The 18,892-nt window shown below is 34.9% G+C and overlaps 1 protein-coding gene across 3 annotated transcripts in view; it reads right to left on the bottom strand.

Annotated features, from left to right (window-relative positions):
* The window catches only part of FSD1L (fibronectin type III and SPRY domain containing 1 like), a 90,690-nt gene that overhangs the window by 42,556 nt on the left and 29,242 nt on the right, over positions 1-18,892 (bottom strand). For all 3 annotated transcript variants that reach the window (XM_027862972.1, XM_027862970.1, XM_027862971.1), the window contains exons 5-6: positions 11,345-11,367; positions 1,398-1,519 (exon numbers count right to left, since the gene is read on the bottom strand). In XM_027862972.1, the coding sequence (XP_027718773.1) occupies positions 1,398-1,519; positions 11,345-11,367 (145 nt within the window). The remainder of the gene's footprint in view (positions 1-1,397; positions 1,520-11,344; positions 11,368-18,892) is intronic.

An 18,892-nucleotide genomic window follows, 5' to 3' on the forward strand; every position in this document is an offset into this window, starting at 1 on the left:
CCAAAGCAATAATTCAAGTACCTTAACATAAAAACTCAGTATCAGGCTCAGCAGCTAAGGCAGATCTACACAAGTGCAACTTTATTTTATCAACCTCTCTAGCTAGATTTTAAAAGTTTTTTCAAGCTAATATGCATTGCCTTAGTAATAACATCTCACTTCAAATTTTACTCAAATTAAAAAAAACCAAAGCTAAATTATTTAACTCTAAACTTAGTACACATTTCCTGAACCATCATCCATTAGACATTTTTAAAACTATATAACTTACACCTACTTTGTCCCAATTTTTTAAAGGCTCTGGCTACCTGATTGAGCACAAACTATTATTTTAATAGCTCATTTAGTAAAAATAACAATAACAGTAACAAGAATAATAATAATAATGCATACAATAGTAATGGGGACTATTTAAAAAAAATTTTACCATACTTTTGCCATTTTAAAATTAACCCTCCACTGAATGGCTACACAAGTTGTATATGATTGTGATAGAATACTATTATGCTATAAGAAATGATGAACAGGATGCTCTCAGAAAAACCTGAAAAGACTTACATGAACTGATGCAAAGTGAAATAAGTAGAACCAGGAGAACAATGTATACAGTAACGGCAATGCTATATGATGATCAACTGTGAATGACTTAGCTATTCTCAGAAACACAATGATCTAAGACAATTCTGAAGGACTTATGACGAAAAACGCTATTCATCTCGAGAGAAAGAACTGATGGAGACAATGTAGACTGATGCATACTTTTTCTTTATTTTTCTTGTTTTCTTTCACAACACGAGTAACATGGAAATATGTTTTGCATGACTGTACATGTATAACCTACATCAAATTGTTTGCCTTCTTAATGATGCGTAAGGAGAGAGAGAGAGAGAATTTGGAACACAGAAGTTCTAAAAAAACAAGAGTTAAAATTATTTTTACATGTAATTGGGGAAAAAATAAAATACTAAATTTTTTTTAAAAATTAACACTCCATTAAAAGTGGTGCAGTGGATAGAGTGTCAGGCCTAGAGTCTGGAAGACTCATCTTCCTGAATTCAAATATGGCCTCAGACACTTACTAGCTATGTGACCCTGGGCAAGTCACATAACCCTGTTTGCCTCAGTTCCTCATCTGTAAAATGAGCTGCAGAAGGAAAAGGCCAACCACTCCAGTATCCTTGCTAGGGAAGTCCCAAGTAGGATTACAAAGAGTCAGACACAACTGAAACGACTCAACAACAAAAAGATCATATTGTTAATTTTGTCCATACACTTACAGCTAAATGAAAGTAATCAGACTGTAACAGTCAAACAGCTGTTCAGTACAGAAAAACTTAAAAGGGAGAAAATCTATTTAATATAAGAACACAAGAACACCACATTAATTTTACATTTACCTGGCAGAAACTTCAAAGTCTGGAGCATCTGTCTTTCCTGAGAAAAATCCACCATTAGGTGAGTCATGTTATCACTGACCTTTGGTTTCAAAGAAAGGCGAAAAGCTGAAGCCATTGTGACTCTATATCAAATACAAAAGTGACACGGTTAAACAAGGAGGAAAAAACATGAAAGATAATCAATTTAATTCATAAAATGAATAAGTGAAGAAATGTTTAATAATTTCAGAAGATGGTACCAAAGATAATGTCAACGTCCAATTATAATGTGCTTTGGGGTTCTTTCTAAAATTACGCTTAAAATTGTCAAATGTTCTTTAATGTGAAGATACATTAAAATTTATCAATGGATTTTGTGACCCTCGTTCAATATTTTCATTATATATGTATTTAACCAAAAAAGTCAACATATAATTGCATTAGCTTACAGAAATTCATATCCTTAAAACTAATCACTATCTACCACTTACACATAAAATCATACCAAAATCTCATAATGCCAGTCTCAATTCTTTTCCCAAATACCAAACTCTATTCATACTCTGCTCTTTAATACCAGTTCACATGAAAATATACCCTTAAAAAAGAAGATGTGTAGCTTGGTAAGCAGGAATAAGAGAATCTAGGTGAAAGAGTTAAGTGATCAACAACCATAACAGTATTGTATTGCTTTGTTAATTAGGGTACAACTCTCACATTTTTAAGATTGTTTTAAAATTAAAGTTATTAAAATACTGACAGGTCATTTGAGAAATCACGTACTAGTAAACTTGAGACTTTCACAAAGTCACAGAATATGAGTTTAGAAGGGACCTTACTGGCCATCTAGTTCAACCCACATCTAAAAGAAATCTACACTCTAACATACCTAACATGTGGTTATCCTGCCTGTGGCTTGAAGACCTCCAAGGAGGGGGAACAACTAGTGCAGTCTACTTTTGAACAGGTCTAATAGTTTTCCTGGTTTACCTGACAAAACAAAATTTCCCTCTTTGCAACATCCACCCTGTTGCTCCTGATTCTGCTTTACAGAGCTAAACTGAACAAGTCTAATTCCTCTTCCATATAACTAACTGCCCTTCAAATACTTGAAATTCCGCTATCATGTCTCCTTCCTTCCCTGTCAGTCTTCTCTTTTCCAAGCTGAACATCCTCAGTTCCTTCAACCAATAGTCACATGACATGAACTCAGGCCCTTCAACATCCTGGTTGCCCTTATCTGGACACTGTCCAACTTATCCATGTTGTTCTTAAATTGTGGAGTCCAGAACTAAACACTATTTTCTAGATATGGTCTGACTACGGCAAGGCATCTTAAATTTACAAAATGCCTGTACAGGTACATTTAAAAGGCTTACTTACCAATTCATTATCAAAATGGGATCTGGATAGGAATCTATCTAATTTCTATGCATTTGTTTTTTAATTAATAGGTCATAATAAAGTGACCCATACTGGCTATGTGAACCTGAGCAAGTCTCTTAAACTCTTGGTACCCCAGACAACTTTGTAAAGCTATAAATTACAGAACAGTGAACAATCTTCATTGGTGAAGGGAATTCCCTTACCCAGATCCCTCTACAGGAATGAAATCTGGACATAAATCTGGACATAAAATCTGGACAAAAAATAAAATAAAAATAATGCACTGCTTACTTTACTAATTACTTGTACTTAGTGTTTTGCCTAAAAAACCCAGAATACTTTCTAAATGTTATATTTTCCCCTAAAATTCTAATTTTTCCAACCATAATAAATTGCCACAAGCATGCTAAACTGGTTGTCAGGCTGAACTCAGGGAAAATTAACCCTTTCAAACCAAGCATGAATAAGAGATACACCCAGAACACAGAGTGAAGAAGTAGGTAACCGCTTAACTAACCAGATCATCAGAATCAAACCTTGCAATCAAGAGATATCTCAACCAGACTGCCCTTACGCTATTTAATTTCAAGTCTAGGGAAAAGTTGTTTTAACAACAATCTGCATACCAAAGCACAATCTCCAAGAAGAGGACTCTTGGATTCAATTTCAGTCTCAGATTCCTGATAAGCACCATTTCAATGGACTGGAATTCTAGTACATAGTACTCATGTTGGGTCAAGTCATTGATAGACAATTTCTGTATTTTTTTGAAGCAGATTTGACATCTGAAAAAGCTATGTGCAAACCAATCAAAGTAAATCCTTGCCGAATAAATGAAGATAACTAAATAATTTATTATCTTCATTGGTTCCCATCAAACCTAACACAAACTATATAGGAATTTTTAGTTCAAAATTCTGAGGTACAATGAAATGTTTTTAAAACATTCATGCATTTTAAAAGGCAATAAACCTTACAAATAAATTCACATCTACCAATCTGTGACACCTAGGAAGTAGCTAATTTCAGTGTTTTGAGAAATCATTTTTTAAAAGGCTCACTGGAAAGAATTACCAAAACCTTAAAATAAAACTGTATCATTCAATATACATGCCTTGTGGAAAAAGCAAAAACTATACATAGGGCTGTAAAATATATATATACATATATGTAAAATACATGTGTAACATTTTATACAGATAAATTACATATAAGGCATATATAATTTTCAAAACTTGAACTTCTTGGCTGCAATAAACAAGTTGAATACATCTGGACAATTATGCCTTAATGGCCACATCATACCTTAATGCCACACTGTAGTATTTTAGCCTGCATATTTCAACTATGACTTAGTTTAACAACGGTTTTAATTATATTTAAATCTTGCATTTTAATTATGGCTTGATTTATTATGAAGAGAGGCAGCTTGATGTAATGAAAAGAGTGCTGGATTTAGAATCTGGAATCCCACCTAAGACATTTTCATATGTAACCATGGGCAAGCCACTTGACTTCTTGGAGCCTCAGTTTCCTTATCTGTAAAGTGGAAATAATATTCATAACATTTACCTATTTGAGTTGTTGTAAGGCTGAAGAGGAGAACATATGTAGTTTGTTTTTGATATTTAAATGTCCACTATTATTAATATACCTCTCTTGGTTTATTTATAATGCTTTAAAATGAATATGAAGATCATCGGATAAGAGATTTAGAGTTGGAAAGGACCTCAGAGATTATTTAGTCCAACTCCCTCATTTTACACATGAGAAAAATTAAAGTCCAGAGAGATTAAGTGGCTTTTTACAGTCACACAGGAGGAAGTGGCAGAGATACGATTTAGTAGATGATCATATATCTAGACCTCCAAAGGACCACTGACACCTACTAGTCCAGACTCATTTTACAGTTCAGGAAACTGAAGGAGAGGGAGGTTAATTGACTTAGGATTTGAACCCTGATCTCCTGACTGCATCTACATCTACAAACACATTTTTAAAAATATATACATTTGATAGACAGGTAGACGTAGATAGATTAAAAAAGCCAGTGCTCTTCCCACTCCACCACAATGGTTACTTTCCTTCCAAATATCTTTTCATATCCCCAAAACAGAATTATAAATGCTGCTTTAAATTTGCCAAATTACTTCTCACATCAACTTGTAATTTTCCTCGCAATGATACATTTCTCCAGTGATCTCCCCAACATTACCTCCCTTACTAATCCTCAAACTCTACTATGTATTCAAGATTAAGCGAAAATATTCACATGCTCTAAGGCAGACCTGCACAACATATGGCCTATGGGCTGCTTGTGGCCCGCCAAAGGATTATGGGCAGCCCTTGAAAAATGTAGAGGATGTGAAAGAAAGTAAAGATGTAACAAGCACTTTGTCCGTGCCCCACTTAACCCACCTTCCACTAGTCACTAATGTGCCCATCACGTAACTTGGTGGGGGGGTTACTACTTTACACTCTCTCCTGTTTGTCACATGACTCATGGCAACCAACCATCATCAGTCTGTCTCTAGTCTGAGAGAAACAATTTCATGATAAATAAAAATCTTAAGTAATAATTAATTGAAAGTTCCCTTTTTAAAAAAAATATAGTTTATTTGCAAATTAGTTTAATCATTAATTATTCCTTTGCTTGGAAAGTGAGCCACTAAAAATGTATCTTCAGCATGAAGAAGTTTAGCCTATTTTAATTTTGGCCCTACCTACTGCCAAGTTGTGCAGGTCTGCTCTAAGGCCTGGCCATTGCACTCCTACCCCTGTGCCTGACTGTCCAATGGCAACTCTGAATTTTCATAATAAAAGACAAGAAAGTAGCTCAGTGCCATGGAGAAAAGAATCTTCTGGCACTAAACAGCAGCTGAACTTTCCACCTAATCCTCCATCTATCCTCAGCAGCTCCGGTTGGTTTAGACTCCAGGAACATCATGCCCCATCCAGGATAAGCTGATCACCTGAAATCTCCTCTTCGTGCTAACTAAGTTAGATACTCAACATTTTCTCAGCTCCCTCAATCCTCCTCTCTCCCTCTGATTGGGGGGCTACAGAGTTGAGCAAAAACTCTTTCCTGAGCTTTCCTTTAAAGAGGGCTGGAATCTGGACTTTCCACCTAATTCTCCACTTTTCATCAGCAGTTCTGCTTAGTTTAACTCCACAGAACATCATGCCTTCATGACAGGTACCCCCTGGTTTGCCTCTCATTTCCAGCTTCTTTTCGGATATTGTCTTCCTCCAATTAGATTGTAAGCTATTTGAGTGCAGGGAGCTTTCTTTTTCTTATTTATATCCCCCCCCCCCAATAGTACCTAGTACATAGCAGGCACTTAACAAATAATTACTGAATTGAATTTAATTTACCTTTATTAATGGTAAGAAGTATATCTTGTACTCCCTTGCTTGTTGTACCTTAAGTTGCTGTCTACCTTGCCTACCGAGGATCTCTGCTAAAGCAGAAAAGCATGACAATGACCCTTAAATAAAACTGTCTCTAATAAAACATATTTGTTATTAGCAATAACCATAGTTTTTAGTAGACTGAGCAAAAGTGCTTATATTATTCTCACATCTTCCCCTTATTCTATATACCCTATGTCATTATAAACACTGGAATATTCATTCATCATCTATTGCTTCTCATCTCTTTTATCTCTACTCAGTTCTCTGTCCAGACACCTTAAACATTCTTCCATAAAACCTCTCTCTGCCATCATATAAGTGTGAGATCATGATTCACATATCTTCTCTTGGTGGAAATAATGTCTCTTACTTCCACTGTGTGTTTAGCATATTTTGGTATTGTAAAAATGTAGAAATCTAGAAAAACCAATCTGATGTTTTCTGAAGGAAGGCATCTTAGAAATAAAACAAAGAAACTAAGGGATAATAGTAGGAGCTAGTGACCTGAAGAAGTTTGATCAACTCAGAATCTATCAGTCACTCCTACTGTGCAAATGAGTTAAGAACTAAAAATAGCCCATCAGGCAAAAACAAAACAGGAAGTTGATGGATGGTCAACTTTCAAACAGGAAAAGAAAGGGAATCAGTTTGTTTTGTTTTGGTTAGAGTTGATAGTGGTGTTGTTTGTCCTTCATTCCCAAAGAGGACCAAAGACATAAGGAAGGTGATACCTTGACTTCCAAGTTTATTGGATTAAAGTGAGGTAAGGCTGTATAAGTCACCAGCCTCACTCTCTCCTCTGGAGTCATCTGGGTCCAGTGGCAAGATATAGATCAGGATGACTGAAAATGGCTCTGGATGCAGTGGGAGACCTTGACCTTTTAAAGCTAAGGTCTTTCCCAGGCCTGTTTGTCTGAGGCAATGCCCCTTCAGTGATTAAGGCTAGTTAGGAAATGAGGCAAAAAATGGCCTTTTTTACCTAGTTAAAAAAAATCAACTGGGAAAGGGAAGACCCTCAGGGTCTCTGGCCAAAACAGAAACAATTATTATTCACACTCACTCTGAGTCATCAAAACCCAAACAATGACCAAGTGAGGCCTGGGCTGGAACCTACTGTTGACCAATCAGTGAGAACCAGAGTGATTTGGCTTTAAGGCAAGGTCAAGACTGAATCCCAATGGGCTTCATCAAAGCCTAGGTTTCCAACGTTGTATTTCAAGAAATCATAAATGAAACTACATAAGGCAAAAGAGTTAATTGTCCCAGTTTTTTTAATGATAGAATAAATAGGGAAGAGAATAAAGAAATCTTGCCCATAAACCCCAAGATATATTCCTAGGTTTCAGTGATCAAAATTTATATTCCTTTGGGAAGAACATCCACAAGTAAGGGTATGATTCCCTACGTGAACAGAGGAAGAGGAAGGAAAGGAAGGAAGGAAAGAAGAAACGAAAAAAGAAAGAAAAGAGAGAGAGAGAGTGAGTTGATACACTACAGGAGTCTAAGGAGGAACTGGTACTCTCTATCATATATCACCCAGCCAATAGGAACTGGACTCTAAGCTAGGCTTAGTTCTTCAAAAGTTTATGCTAGTAGTAAAAACACTACAAGCAAACACAACAGGGGAGAGAGAAATGGATCAGGCATGAAGGCTCCCAAAGGACTAGAGACATATATGTCTAGTGAAAGTGTGAAGGTTTTAGACTTTTTTCAACAACTGGGGGCAGGGGTAAATGTAGGGGGTTAAGCATAGCTTTTGTGAGGGGTGGGGGAGTCAGGCCACAGCTATGAGAGGGAAGAGAGGAAAAAGAGAGGGAAAAAGGTAGGGGGTAGAAGAAACATAAGGGAAAGAGAAAGAGAGATGCCACTGGATGAGACAGGACTAGAGGTAGTTCCTTTGATTATGATGTTTTCCTCAACATGACTTTCTTCTGAATGGTTTAGGCAGAATAATAATAGATCAGAAAATCAATGCTGCCAGCCACTGTAAATACACTCTTGAGATGATAGGAGACACCTGCGTGGAAGTGAGCGAACCATCTAAAACAAAGGCCCACCTTAAAATATCAGTATTTTAAAATTTATGACATATAATTTAATTATTATTTATATATCATGAAACACTTTATGATAAACGACTATATGACAAAATAATTTATGACAAAGTTACAGAATACCAATCTCTGAAGAATTAAAACTGCAGGTAAACCAAAGAATAATTTAAAAGTGCAAGAGTAGATCACTCAATATCTCTTGAGTTTCAACCTCCTCATGTGCAAAATGGGGGAGTTTTGAGGGTAGAACACTGCAATACTGTGTGTGCATCATCACAAATGGTTGATATGTTGATTAGTTTTTGTGAACTGCATTTTTCCCCTCTTTTTTATTTTCTGTTCAAAGAGACTGGCTCACCAAGAAGGGAAACAGGGAGGGATACATTCAGAAGCAAAAGTGACATCATTAAAAATTTAAAGTAAAATTTTAGGTGGTTGGACTAGGTGAACTGTAAATCTATAACTTCTGTTTTTTTGTCAGTTCGATCATCATGGATAACAACTCTTAGAGCACAAAGATGCCAGGAAGCCCTAGCATCCAATCAATCTTTTGGCAACTTTTTTCATTTTGTGTCACGAAGATCTGGTGTATCCTCAATACCTCCCAATCCACCTTCACATATACTATGAGTACAACCTTCATAAAATATTATAACATCATGAAGAATAGCAGGTCAAGGATACTAGTCTTCTCTAAATGAAAAGTACTAATAATAGCAATGACTCTTAACCAAGTCTGAAGTCTGTAGGTCAATTTTGTGAACACGTGATTGCTAGATTCTGGGCACTGTTAACATCCAAGAAACTATACAACTAGTGCCCTTTATTCTTTAATCTTTTGGCTGAAGCCCTCTCATATATAGCCTCAATTTTTGTCTAGGTTCTTACTGACCCAAACCCATCCTTGGTATGTTTCTCACACATCATCATGTAAGTTAAAGCACTTGACATCCTTGGAGTTGGCTACAGAATAGCTTCCATATAGATAAGATTTCAAGGAGCTGGGGTCAAACACCTTTTCTTCCTCTTTCCCCAGTTCAACACCTACTGTCATGGGGTGGCCATAAGTGTCCAAATGTTGTTTGTATTGGTTGGGTTCTGCATCCAGTGGCTACTCCTCAACTAAATTCAAGGCATTAGCACATTACATAGGAACAAGGCACGTATGGAAAGGAAAACATAAACGTTGATATTCAGCTTATGGAGATAAAATCTGTCAGCCTAGAGTTTGGATAACCTTCAGTTGTGAGGTAAGGATGCATTAGAGACAGGAAATTGAGCAGCATGAGAAGCCTACTGATCAGATGGCCACTGTGATGTGCCATAGATCTTGACCAATAGGTCCTCCAAGGTCTTGGGGAGTACAGAATATCCTAAAGTTCATGGAAATAAATATTAAAAGTCAGAAAATAAATTTTCTTTCTTATCAAGGGGGTTAGGTGTTGGAGTTTAGAACTGGATTCTCACAGAAAATCACATGGGCATTCTATAACTGGAGATGATGCTAGAAAGAAGATACTGGAAAGAACTGAGTCTCTCATCAGGCCAGGGATCAATGAAAACTCCATCTATTTAAACCTGAATTAATAAATTCAAAACCATTTTTTGTGTCATAGATCCTTTTGGAAGTCTGGTGAAGTCTACTTATATCTTCTCAGAATGTTTTTAAATGCATAAAAATAAAAATACAAAGGATTATAAAGGAAACCAATTATATTAAAAACTTACCAAAAATACATATTTTAAAAGTTTGCCGACCTTAAGTTAAGAATTGCCAACCTAAAAGTTTGTGTAGCTTCTATTTCCTTATAATAAACAAGTACATTTTAAAATTAAGATTAAGAAAGGTAACTCTGATATAGATTACTAATACTCTTTCCACATAAATCTTTATCTTTTCCTCTTGGTTCTCCCCCATTTGATTTATAAGCAAAACCAAGAATCTGAATACAAAAATTAGAATGAATATATTAGACAATACAATATTTACGTTATTGTAAAGATCTACAGGCATGAGAACAACTAACTTTTTCTTAATGATATAAAGGAGGAATATGGATTGAAAGCTAAATTTCTCAATCAAAATGAACAAATATACTGATGATTTTGAAAATTCTTTCACATAGTCCATGATTAGCAAATTAGCTCATTTCAATGGAGAAAAAATAATCCTACATATCACAGATTGGTGGGCATGTCTTATAAGAGCAACATTTTTCAAATAAACCCAATTACCCAAAGCAAAGGGGGAAAAGGAAGAGGGAGAGAGAAAAGGGAAGGCAGGGAGTCACACATTTTAGGCTAACAATCATAGTACAGTCAATTCTTGATCATTATCTAGAAGGTCTACTGACTTTTCTACTTCCTACTAATATTATCCAAATGTTGCCACCAGAAATTCCTACAAAACTTTAGTCTTACTTACTAACCAGAATCCTAAGATTTCTATCAAATCCTGGTTTTACCACCAGAAAATAGCCAAACTACCTAAATATCTCCATTATCTTTCTTCTCCTAGGTGAGTTGCAACTACGTAGAAATGGACATGAGGGGAAAAAAAGGTACCAGGAGTTTAGAATTCAACGAATTATTTTCAGAATTAACAGTCAACACCCAGCATGGAGTGAAAAACCACAAAGGAATTGTTAAGGGAGGGTCTAGAGAGGCAGTGGATGCTGGAAAACAGTACAACTTCCAAGAATGTTTAAAATACTATATATTATCAGAATATCAAACTTAAGCACAAAAATGAAATTTCAAAGACAAATATTACTTTTAAAAAATAATTCACAGCACTCCTCCCCTTCATTAGAAAAGATAATCAAGAACTGATTGTATCAAATCTATTATATAATATGTCAGGCAACATAAATGGGAATTATGTCAGAAATGAAATTACTTGGGAAACACATTTTTTTCCTCAACTGTTTTAAAGATAAAGAGAAACACTGGATATTCCAAGAGGATGTATAGAAGGTGCCCCACCTCCCCCACTTTACTACTAAATATTTTTATTTCAACCACTAAGGTTGTGATACAAAACAAATACTGAATTTCATTTCTGACTTAGAAATCAATACTTCAAAAAAATGTAATGTAGAGTATGTACCATACCTATCTTTGATCTGTCTGGCAGCCTTGCAGCAAGTCAGGGGGAAGAGAAAGAAGGCAGTTAGTGCTTTCATGCAACTTTCAAATGCAGTAACATGCAAGAAAAGTTAGAATACAAACTCTGCAGCAGCTTAGTTAACATTCACCAAAATCCAAGTTATCAGAAAATTTTATGAGAAAATATTCTTTCAAACTCACAAACTTTTGTTAATTTAAAGTTAGAACTGTAGTAATAGATTAGAATCCAGATAAATCAGTTTAAAAGGAGGTCATCATACCACTTCAGACCAACTTCATGTGACTCTGAATACATCTTCCTTTACTTATTCATTTTTGGTTGAATTAATCAGATGGACTTTAAACAAAAGCCAAGTGGAGAAGTTCATAAAACCACCTAAAATTCTGGTGCTTCAAAATTGTTATCTATTCAACCTCTTTCAAATTTATTCCTTCATATCAGTGCGGTTTCTATTAAGTGTCTCAAAAAAGAGTTAGAATTATTTATTTGCCCCCTCCCTGAAACTAGGAGTCATCCAAAATATTTATCAATAAATCATTAGCAATACCTTAAAAGGGAGAAGAAAGAACAAAATGTTTTGTAACCTTTCAGCAGATCAAAGCAAAAGGAAATGATCAACAAACCAGAAAAGATAAAAAGGGGTTTTTTTTGGTGAGTCAATTGGGGTTAACTGACTTGCCCAGAGTCACACAGCTAGGGAGAGTTATATATCTGAGGACAGATTTGAACTCAGGTCCTTCTGACTCCAGGGCCAGTGCTCTATCCACTGTACCACCCAGCTGCCCCAATAAACAGATTTTTTTTTAAAAAGTACAATGCTGGAAGAAAAAGACCCATGATGCCTGGGTCTAATTATACCTGCATTAGTAAAGGAGAAGAGATTGGAATTCTATAGAAAACTGACTCATGACTCAAAGTCTGAGTTGAGTTTCTGTAATCTGATGGTTTTGCCTGTCTCCACACAAAACTACTGCCTATGGAAGTGTTTACTCTCCATTTTATATCATTCTTTCTTAATCTCTCTCATGCCCATGGCCTTTTAACCTTATTATACTTTACTTCCCCTTCTTGTACTCTACAGTCTGGTCAAACTGGTCTTCTTGCTATCCCTCACAAAGAGCACTCCATCTTCTGTTTTTGCACCTTTGCTGTCCTCAGTGACCAGAATTTATTCCCACCTCACCTTCAAATCTTTGTTTATACAATGCCTACATGAAGCATTTCCTGATCTCCGCACTAAAAATTATTTTGTATTTATTTTATTTATAATTGTATATGTATATTTATGTACATGTTATTTACCCCATAAAATATAAGATTTTTGAGGGAAGGGCCTATCTTATTTTTGTCTTTGTATCCTCAGCACCTAGCACAGTGCCTAGCACATAATGCTTAATAAATGCTCATGCACACTAATTTTTTCATTCCACTCTTCTTTTTGCTTTAAAAAATTGCTATATGGAATTCATTAACTCATTCCATAAATACTTATTAAATACCTACTATTTGTCAGGCACTGTGATAAGCACTGGAGGCACTATGCTAAGCACTGGAGGCACTACGCTAAGGGAGGAAATTTATATGATATAAAAGCCAAAGATATTAATAAAATTTTATTTTTAAAATTAACAAATGTTTGTTCATTGACGGATTCTATACCACCACTACCCCACTTTACAGTTATCACTTAAGCAACATAAGCCATTTGGATATAAAAGTACAAAGAAGTTACATAGACTTACAGAAAATATAGCAAGGCTTACATAAATGTCCTCTATTTGTTAGTGCGCCAGGTTAAAACATTTCAATTAAAATGAACATATTCTTCAAGCCATTTGGCAGGTATACAGATTATATGGGCTAAAATTCAGTTGTACGTATATATTTTTAAGTGACGTCATTTTAATTAGAGGTGGTAGCTTATTCTTAGAGATGACCCATTTACAACAGATCAAGACATTGTATGCTTTATTAAATTATCAGACATAGCATATTAGCATTTTGTTTAATTAAAATAATGACAAAATGTGATGTAGCTGACTAAACACTAGACCAGAAATTGAATCCTAGTCTAGACATAGCTTTGTCACTAACATATCTTGTCATGTATGGCAAATCACATCATCTCTTTACAACTCTATTTTCTCATTTGTAAAATGAGGGGATTGGAATTATCTCTGAAGGCCCATTCCCCTATGATGTTCTACAAATCTTTTTTCACCTACTGTTTTTCATTCTCAATAATTCATTTCAGCTTCCTGGAAACTACACTGATAAATTACACTTTTTAGAAGAGAGGAAACTTACATTTTAGTTAACTAAAGCATATAATATACTACGCAAACTAAGTAAAATACAAAATTTCCCTGTAGCTCACTATTCTTATTTAACATGTGTGGAAATTAATACCTTTTAATTAATTACTCCAGAAGACAGGTTCATCAAGTAATATTTGCAGAATACTTTGCCTCAAGCTGAGAAGAAAAAGAATCCTAAAAAAATATAGACAACTAATTTTTAAGTGATTTCTGATCCAAAAATCACAGAAGAAATAAGCACACCAATTCACCTAACCAATACAGGTACAACATAAGATACAAGTTGATGGATGATTTTATTTTTATTTTTATTCATCTTATTTCATTAATAAAACTGAAGAACAGGTAAAAAACTAGTCCTGTACTCCTCACATATCACAAAAACTAGATTTTAAATTATACTACATGTTCTCTACTACATACTTATTACACTTAATTCTGTTCTAGGGAATTTGATATTATATGACAACAGGTCTCATTATAAAAGGGACATTTGATTAGGAAGATCATAGAGTCTTATATTCAGAGTTGCAAGGATCTCAGAAGTCATCCTTCTCCCTCCACCCTCTATTTTACAGATGAGAAAACTGAGGCCCAGAATGGTTAAATAACTTGTAGGATAGTAGAATAAGATGATTCTTAGAGTAACTCACAAACTCTTCTACTTTGAACCAACAAGTAATAAGCCACATATACATTACGGTAATTAAAATTACAGGAAAAAGAAAAGGCAACCAGGGCATGAGCAATTGTGTGGGGAGAGAAGACCTAGCAGTGAAAAACCACTCCTCCATTCAGATAGATGGAGAGGCAGAGGACAGTGGAAATGACCAAACGAACTATAGTCATTCCCCTGCAGAATTTCCATTGGAGAGCAGGCCAGTGTGATATCCCCAATACTCGATTCTAAAAGTTCTCTGGAATTGTTCAGCTCTGTTGGCCCAGAAACAGAAAATACCAAGGAGAAGCCTTTGGAAGCTGTTTTCTCATGAATCTCATTTCCTAAGACTTTTAATTCACAAAGGAGGTGGAGTGGTAGGGTGGGAGATGCTGTTTTCTGCTAGGGAAGTGGGGAGGTAGAGGTGGAGAACATAATATAAAAAGCCTGATACAAAGCTCTGAGATTACATGGAAAGAAGGTGAACAAAGCTGGGGATAAGTTGCTTCTGACAGAGGCATCTCAGGAAAGCATCTTTTCCCAATAAGAGTAAAAATCAATCTTATCACATAAGAGAGAGAACATATTGGCCCCCAGGAGGAATCAATGTCCAAGACAGACATGGAGACATAAGTCCAGAAATAGTATAAACTGGCCTTAGAATGGACAGAGGTGAATAGAAGGGTATGGACTAAGTACGCACCCTGAGACCAAGGTATCTCCCATCATACCACACTACCTCCCTCATTAATTAAGTCTCAGAATGAAATTCATCAAAAAAAATGTTCTTCAAAACATAAACAAAACTAAATAACAAAAAATGAAGAGGGACCAGACATGATTTGCCATTATGTTAATCGATCACTGGGACAGAGGAAAGATAGAAGCCCTATCTTATATGAGACACATAGAGAAAATAAAGAAAAAACAACTAATTAGCAGAAGTCCCTTCTAGTTCTAAAACTCAAAACTCATGAACAGGAGACAAAATTTCAGAAAAGACTGGGAGGAGAATAAAATAAAGAAAGAGAAGTAGTAAACTGATACTTCTTAGAAAAGAACATCATAAATAAATATTACTCAAAGTTAAGAAAACAGATTGGAGGAGGAGATGGCATATATAAGGAGAATTCTGAATCATACTCCTATCTGGTATGAAAAAAGAAAGAGTAGAGACAGCTAGGTGGTGCAGTAGATACAGCACCGGCCCTGGAGTCAGGAGAACCTGAGTTCAAATCCATCCTCAGACACATAACACTCACTAGCTGGTAAGTCACTTAACCCCGATGGATTTACCAAAAAAAAAAAAGAGTAAAAAGATATTTAATAAGGAAGAGTGAGAGAATAATAATTTAAATAAACTTAAGAAACTTGGGTCAGAAAAGGGAAATGGGAAGAAAGAGAAGTATGAAAGAACCTGTGAGAAAACTACGATTAAATAAGTATAAGCAAAGGCAAGAGAAGAAACCAAGCACAGAGGGGAAAATCAATATGAAACAGTATTGGGTTTTGCTTTTTTTTCTTGAGAGGTCACTGTTTGGACCTCAAATTTCATTGGTGTAGGAAGTGTTAAAACTCCTTCCATAAATACACATACTGACAACTCCTCTGTGATTTGACCATGGTCATACAGCTACACATGATTCAGAGGCAGGACTTGAAGCAAGATCTTCATAATTTTAATACTAGTTCACACTTCTTAAATTAAATGAAGAAAAACAGAAATCTAACAATTTTAACCTTGAATATGAATGGATTTAACTCCTCAATAAAATGGAATTTCCCCAATGTACAAGGGATATGAAAACAAAACCCTACAACTTGTTGCAAACATGAAACATTTTTTAAAAAGAAAGACCTATACAAAATTAAAATAAGAGGCTAGAACAACAATGACTATACATCAAGTATTTCTTTTTAAAAGGGGGTTGCAATCATGATTTCAGACAAGGCATCGAGAAAAATATACAATGTCAAGAAGATTAGTAAATAAAGAAACTACAATATGCCTAAAAGCCAATAGCTAATGAAACAATATCACTATTGAACATGTATGTGTATGTGTGTACACACAAACACACACACACACACACACACACACACACACACACCAAATAGCACAGTGTTCTAAGTTCTTAAAGAAAAGGTAAAGTAAATCATCAAAATCCTGGGGGGGAGGCAATTTTTTTTTTCAATAAGACTAAAACAGTTTACTAAGTGACAAAATGTTTTAAAATATGCATGATGTAACTCACCAAGCACAAGTTATTGTATTAAGATCTTGAAGGCAGAGCAGTAAAATAAGCCTTGGGATCAGAAGGAACTAATAAATTCAAAGCATTTATTTTTCAAAAGGCTCCAATAAGAATTTTTCATAGCATAAAACTTTTCCAAATCATGACTGCTACATCTATAACCAATCTATTTCTATCTGTTAAGAAATTATGCACCACCTCAAGTGCCATCTGGCTCTCTTTTAATGCATTTACAGCATGCAGGTCTATGGAACACTGCGTATAATGCCTGTCTTTTTCAATATGCTAGTTAGTTTTATCGAGCTTTTTTCTTCTCTTTTAAAGTATTTTAAGGGAAGGTTCTCTGAGAGGCATTGTGGAAGGATGTGATAGGAAATGTAGATGATGTAAAAAAAAAAGATTTTAGTTAGACATCTGTGCAGTTTGGAGGCTCTTTCATTCTTTGATTCCATTCATATTTTCCAAAAGTTTATCATCTTCCCCATGCCGACTTTCATAAAAGCACAGAATTTAGAGTTGGAATGGGCCTTAAAGATTTCGCCAATACCCTTTATTTTACAGTGAGAAATCTGAGTCCTAGGCCAGTATCACACAACTGGTTAGTAGGATTAAACCCAAGTGTCTTCTGATTTCCAGTTCAAAGTTCATTCCACTACACTTTGAACTCCAAACTGGAAAGTCAACATCTTTCCTGAGAATATCATCAAATGCTTATGTCAGACCTAATGACAAAAGAGCATCAAGAAGACATTTAACCAACAAATACATTAATAGGCAATATTTACTACTACTTCTACCAACTTCAATCATTATTTGATTTCACTTGTGACTGAAGTAAATTTTATTTTTAAAATTTCTACAAGGTAGAATTTCATAAGGTATCTAAAACTGGAACTGTAGTTCATAATTTCAGCAATGATGCAAACATTATCTTCTATGCCATTTAAACCTTCACAAAGATGTTCAGAATAAAGGTTCTCCCTAGGAAGGTGAGCGTTCGGCAGTAACTTAATATCAAAGTTGATTTAATTTGGAGAACTCATCAAATTCTTCACATAACTTCTCTTTTTTTCTTCTGTTACATATATTAACCATGAAGATAAGTATAGCTTGTGTGCCATCTGTTTACTGATAGTCATAACAAACATTGCAAATTAAGATAACCAAGTATCCCATTAAATTATGTTTCTTACTACCATTGGGCCCAATATGAAACCAACTCAACTACTTTTTTATTCACCTCTCAAGACAATCTGCAAGTATTCAATTTAGCTACACACACACACACACACACACACACACAGCTGCTCATTTAGATATTAGAGAGGGAGCATAACCTTACAGATAGAGATGTGACCTCAAAATCATAGCTTCTCTTCTGTTAAACTAAATAATTTATATTTTTGTAAATATTCATCCATTTCACTTAGATTGCCAGTTTTATTGGCATATAATTGGGCAAAATAGCTCCTAATAATTGCTTTAATTTCATCTTCATCAATGGTGTATTCATCCTGTTCATTTTTGAAACTGGTAATTTGGCTTTCTTCTTTTTTTTTAATTAATCAGTCATTAATTTTATTGTATTTTTCATAAAACCAGCTCCTACTTTTATTAGTTCAATGGTTTTCTTACTTTCAATTTTATTAATCTCTCCTTTGACTTTCAGGATTTCCAATTTGGTGTTTAACTGAAGATTTTTAATTTGTTCTTTTTTTCTAGTTCCATGCCCATTCATTAATCTGTTCTTTCTCTATTTTACTGATGTGTTTAGAGACATAAATTTCCCCTAAGAACTGCTTTGGCTTTATCCCATAAATTCTGGTATATTGTGTTATTGTTGTCTTTCTCTTTAATGAAATCATTGACTGCTTTTATGATTTGTTCTTTGACCCACTCATTCTTTAGGATTAGATTATTTAGTTTCTAATTAATTTTTAATTTATGTTTCCATGGTCCTTCATTGAATGTAATTTTTATGGCATTATGATCTAAAAAGAATGCATTTAACATTTTTCCCCTTTTGCATTTGGTCATGAGATTTTATACCCTGAAACATGGTTAATTTTTGTTTAGGTATCATGTACTGCTGAGAAAAAGTTATATTCCTTTCTATTTCCCTGAGAAATTCCTTTCAGTTTCTCCAGAGGTCTATCATATTTAACTTTTCTAAAATTCTATTCACCTTCTTAAATTCTTTCTCGTTTATTTTTTGGTTAGATTTGTCTAGTTCTGATAGGAGAAAGTTGAAGTCCACTACTAGTGCAGTTTTACTCTCTATTTCCTCTGGTAACTCATTTA

The sequence above is a fragment of the Vombatus ursinus genome, unplaced genomic scaffold (assembly GCF_900497805.2).
Source record: "Vombatus ursinus unplaced genomic scaffold, bare-nosed wombat genome assembly UNPS02014770.1, whole genome shotgun sequence".
Taxonomy (NCBI): domain Eukaryota; kingdom Metazoa; phylum Chordata; class Mammalia; order Diprotodontia; family Vombatidae; genus Vombatus; species Vombatus ursinus.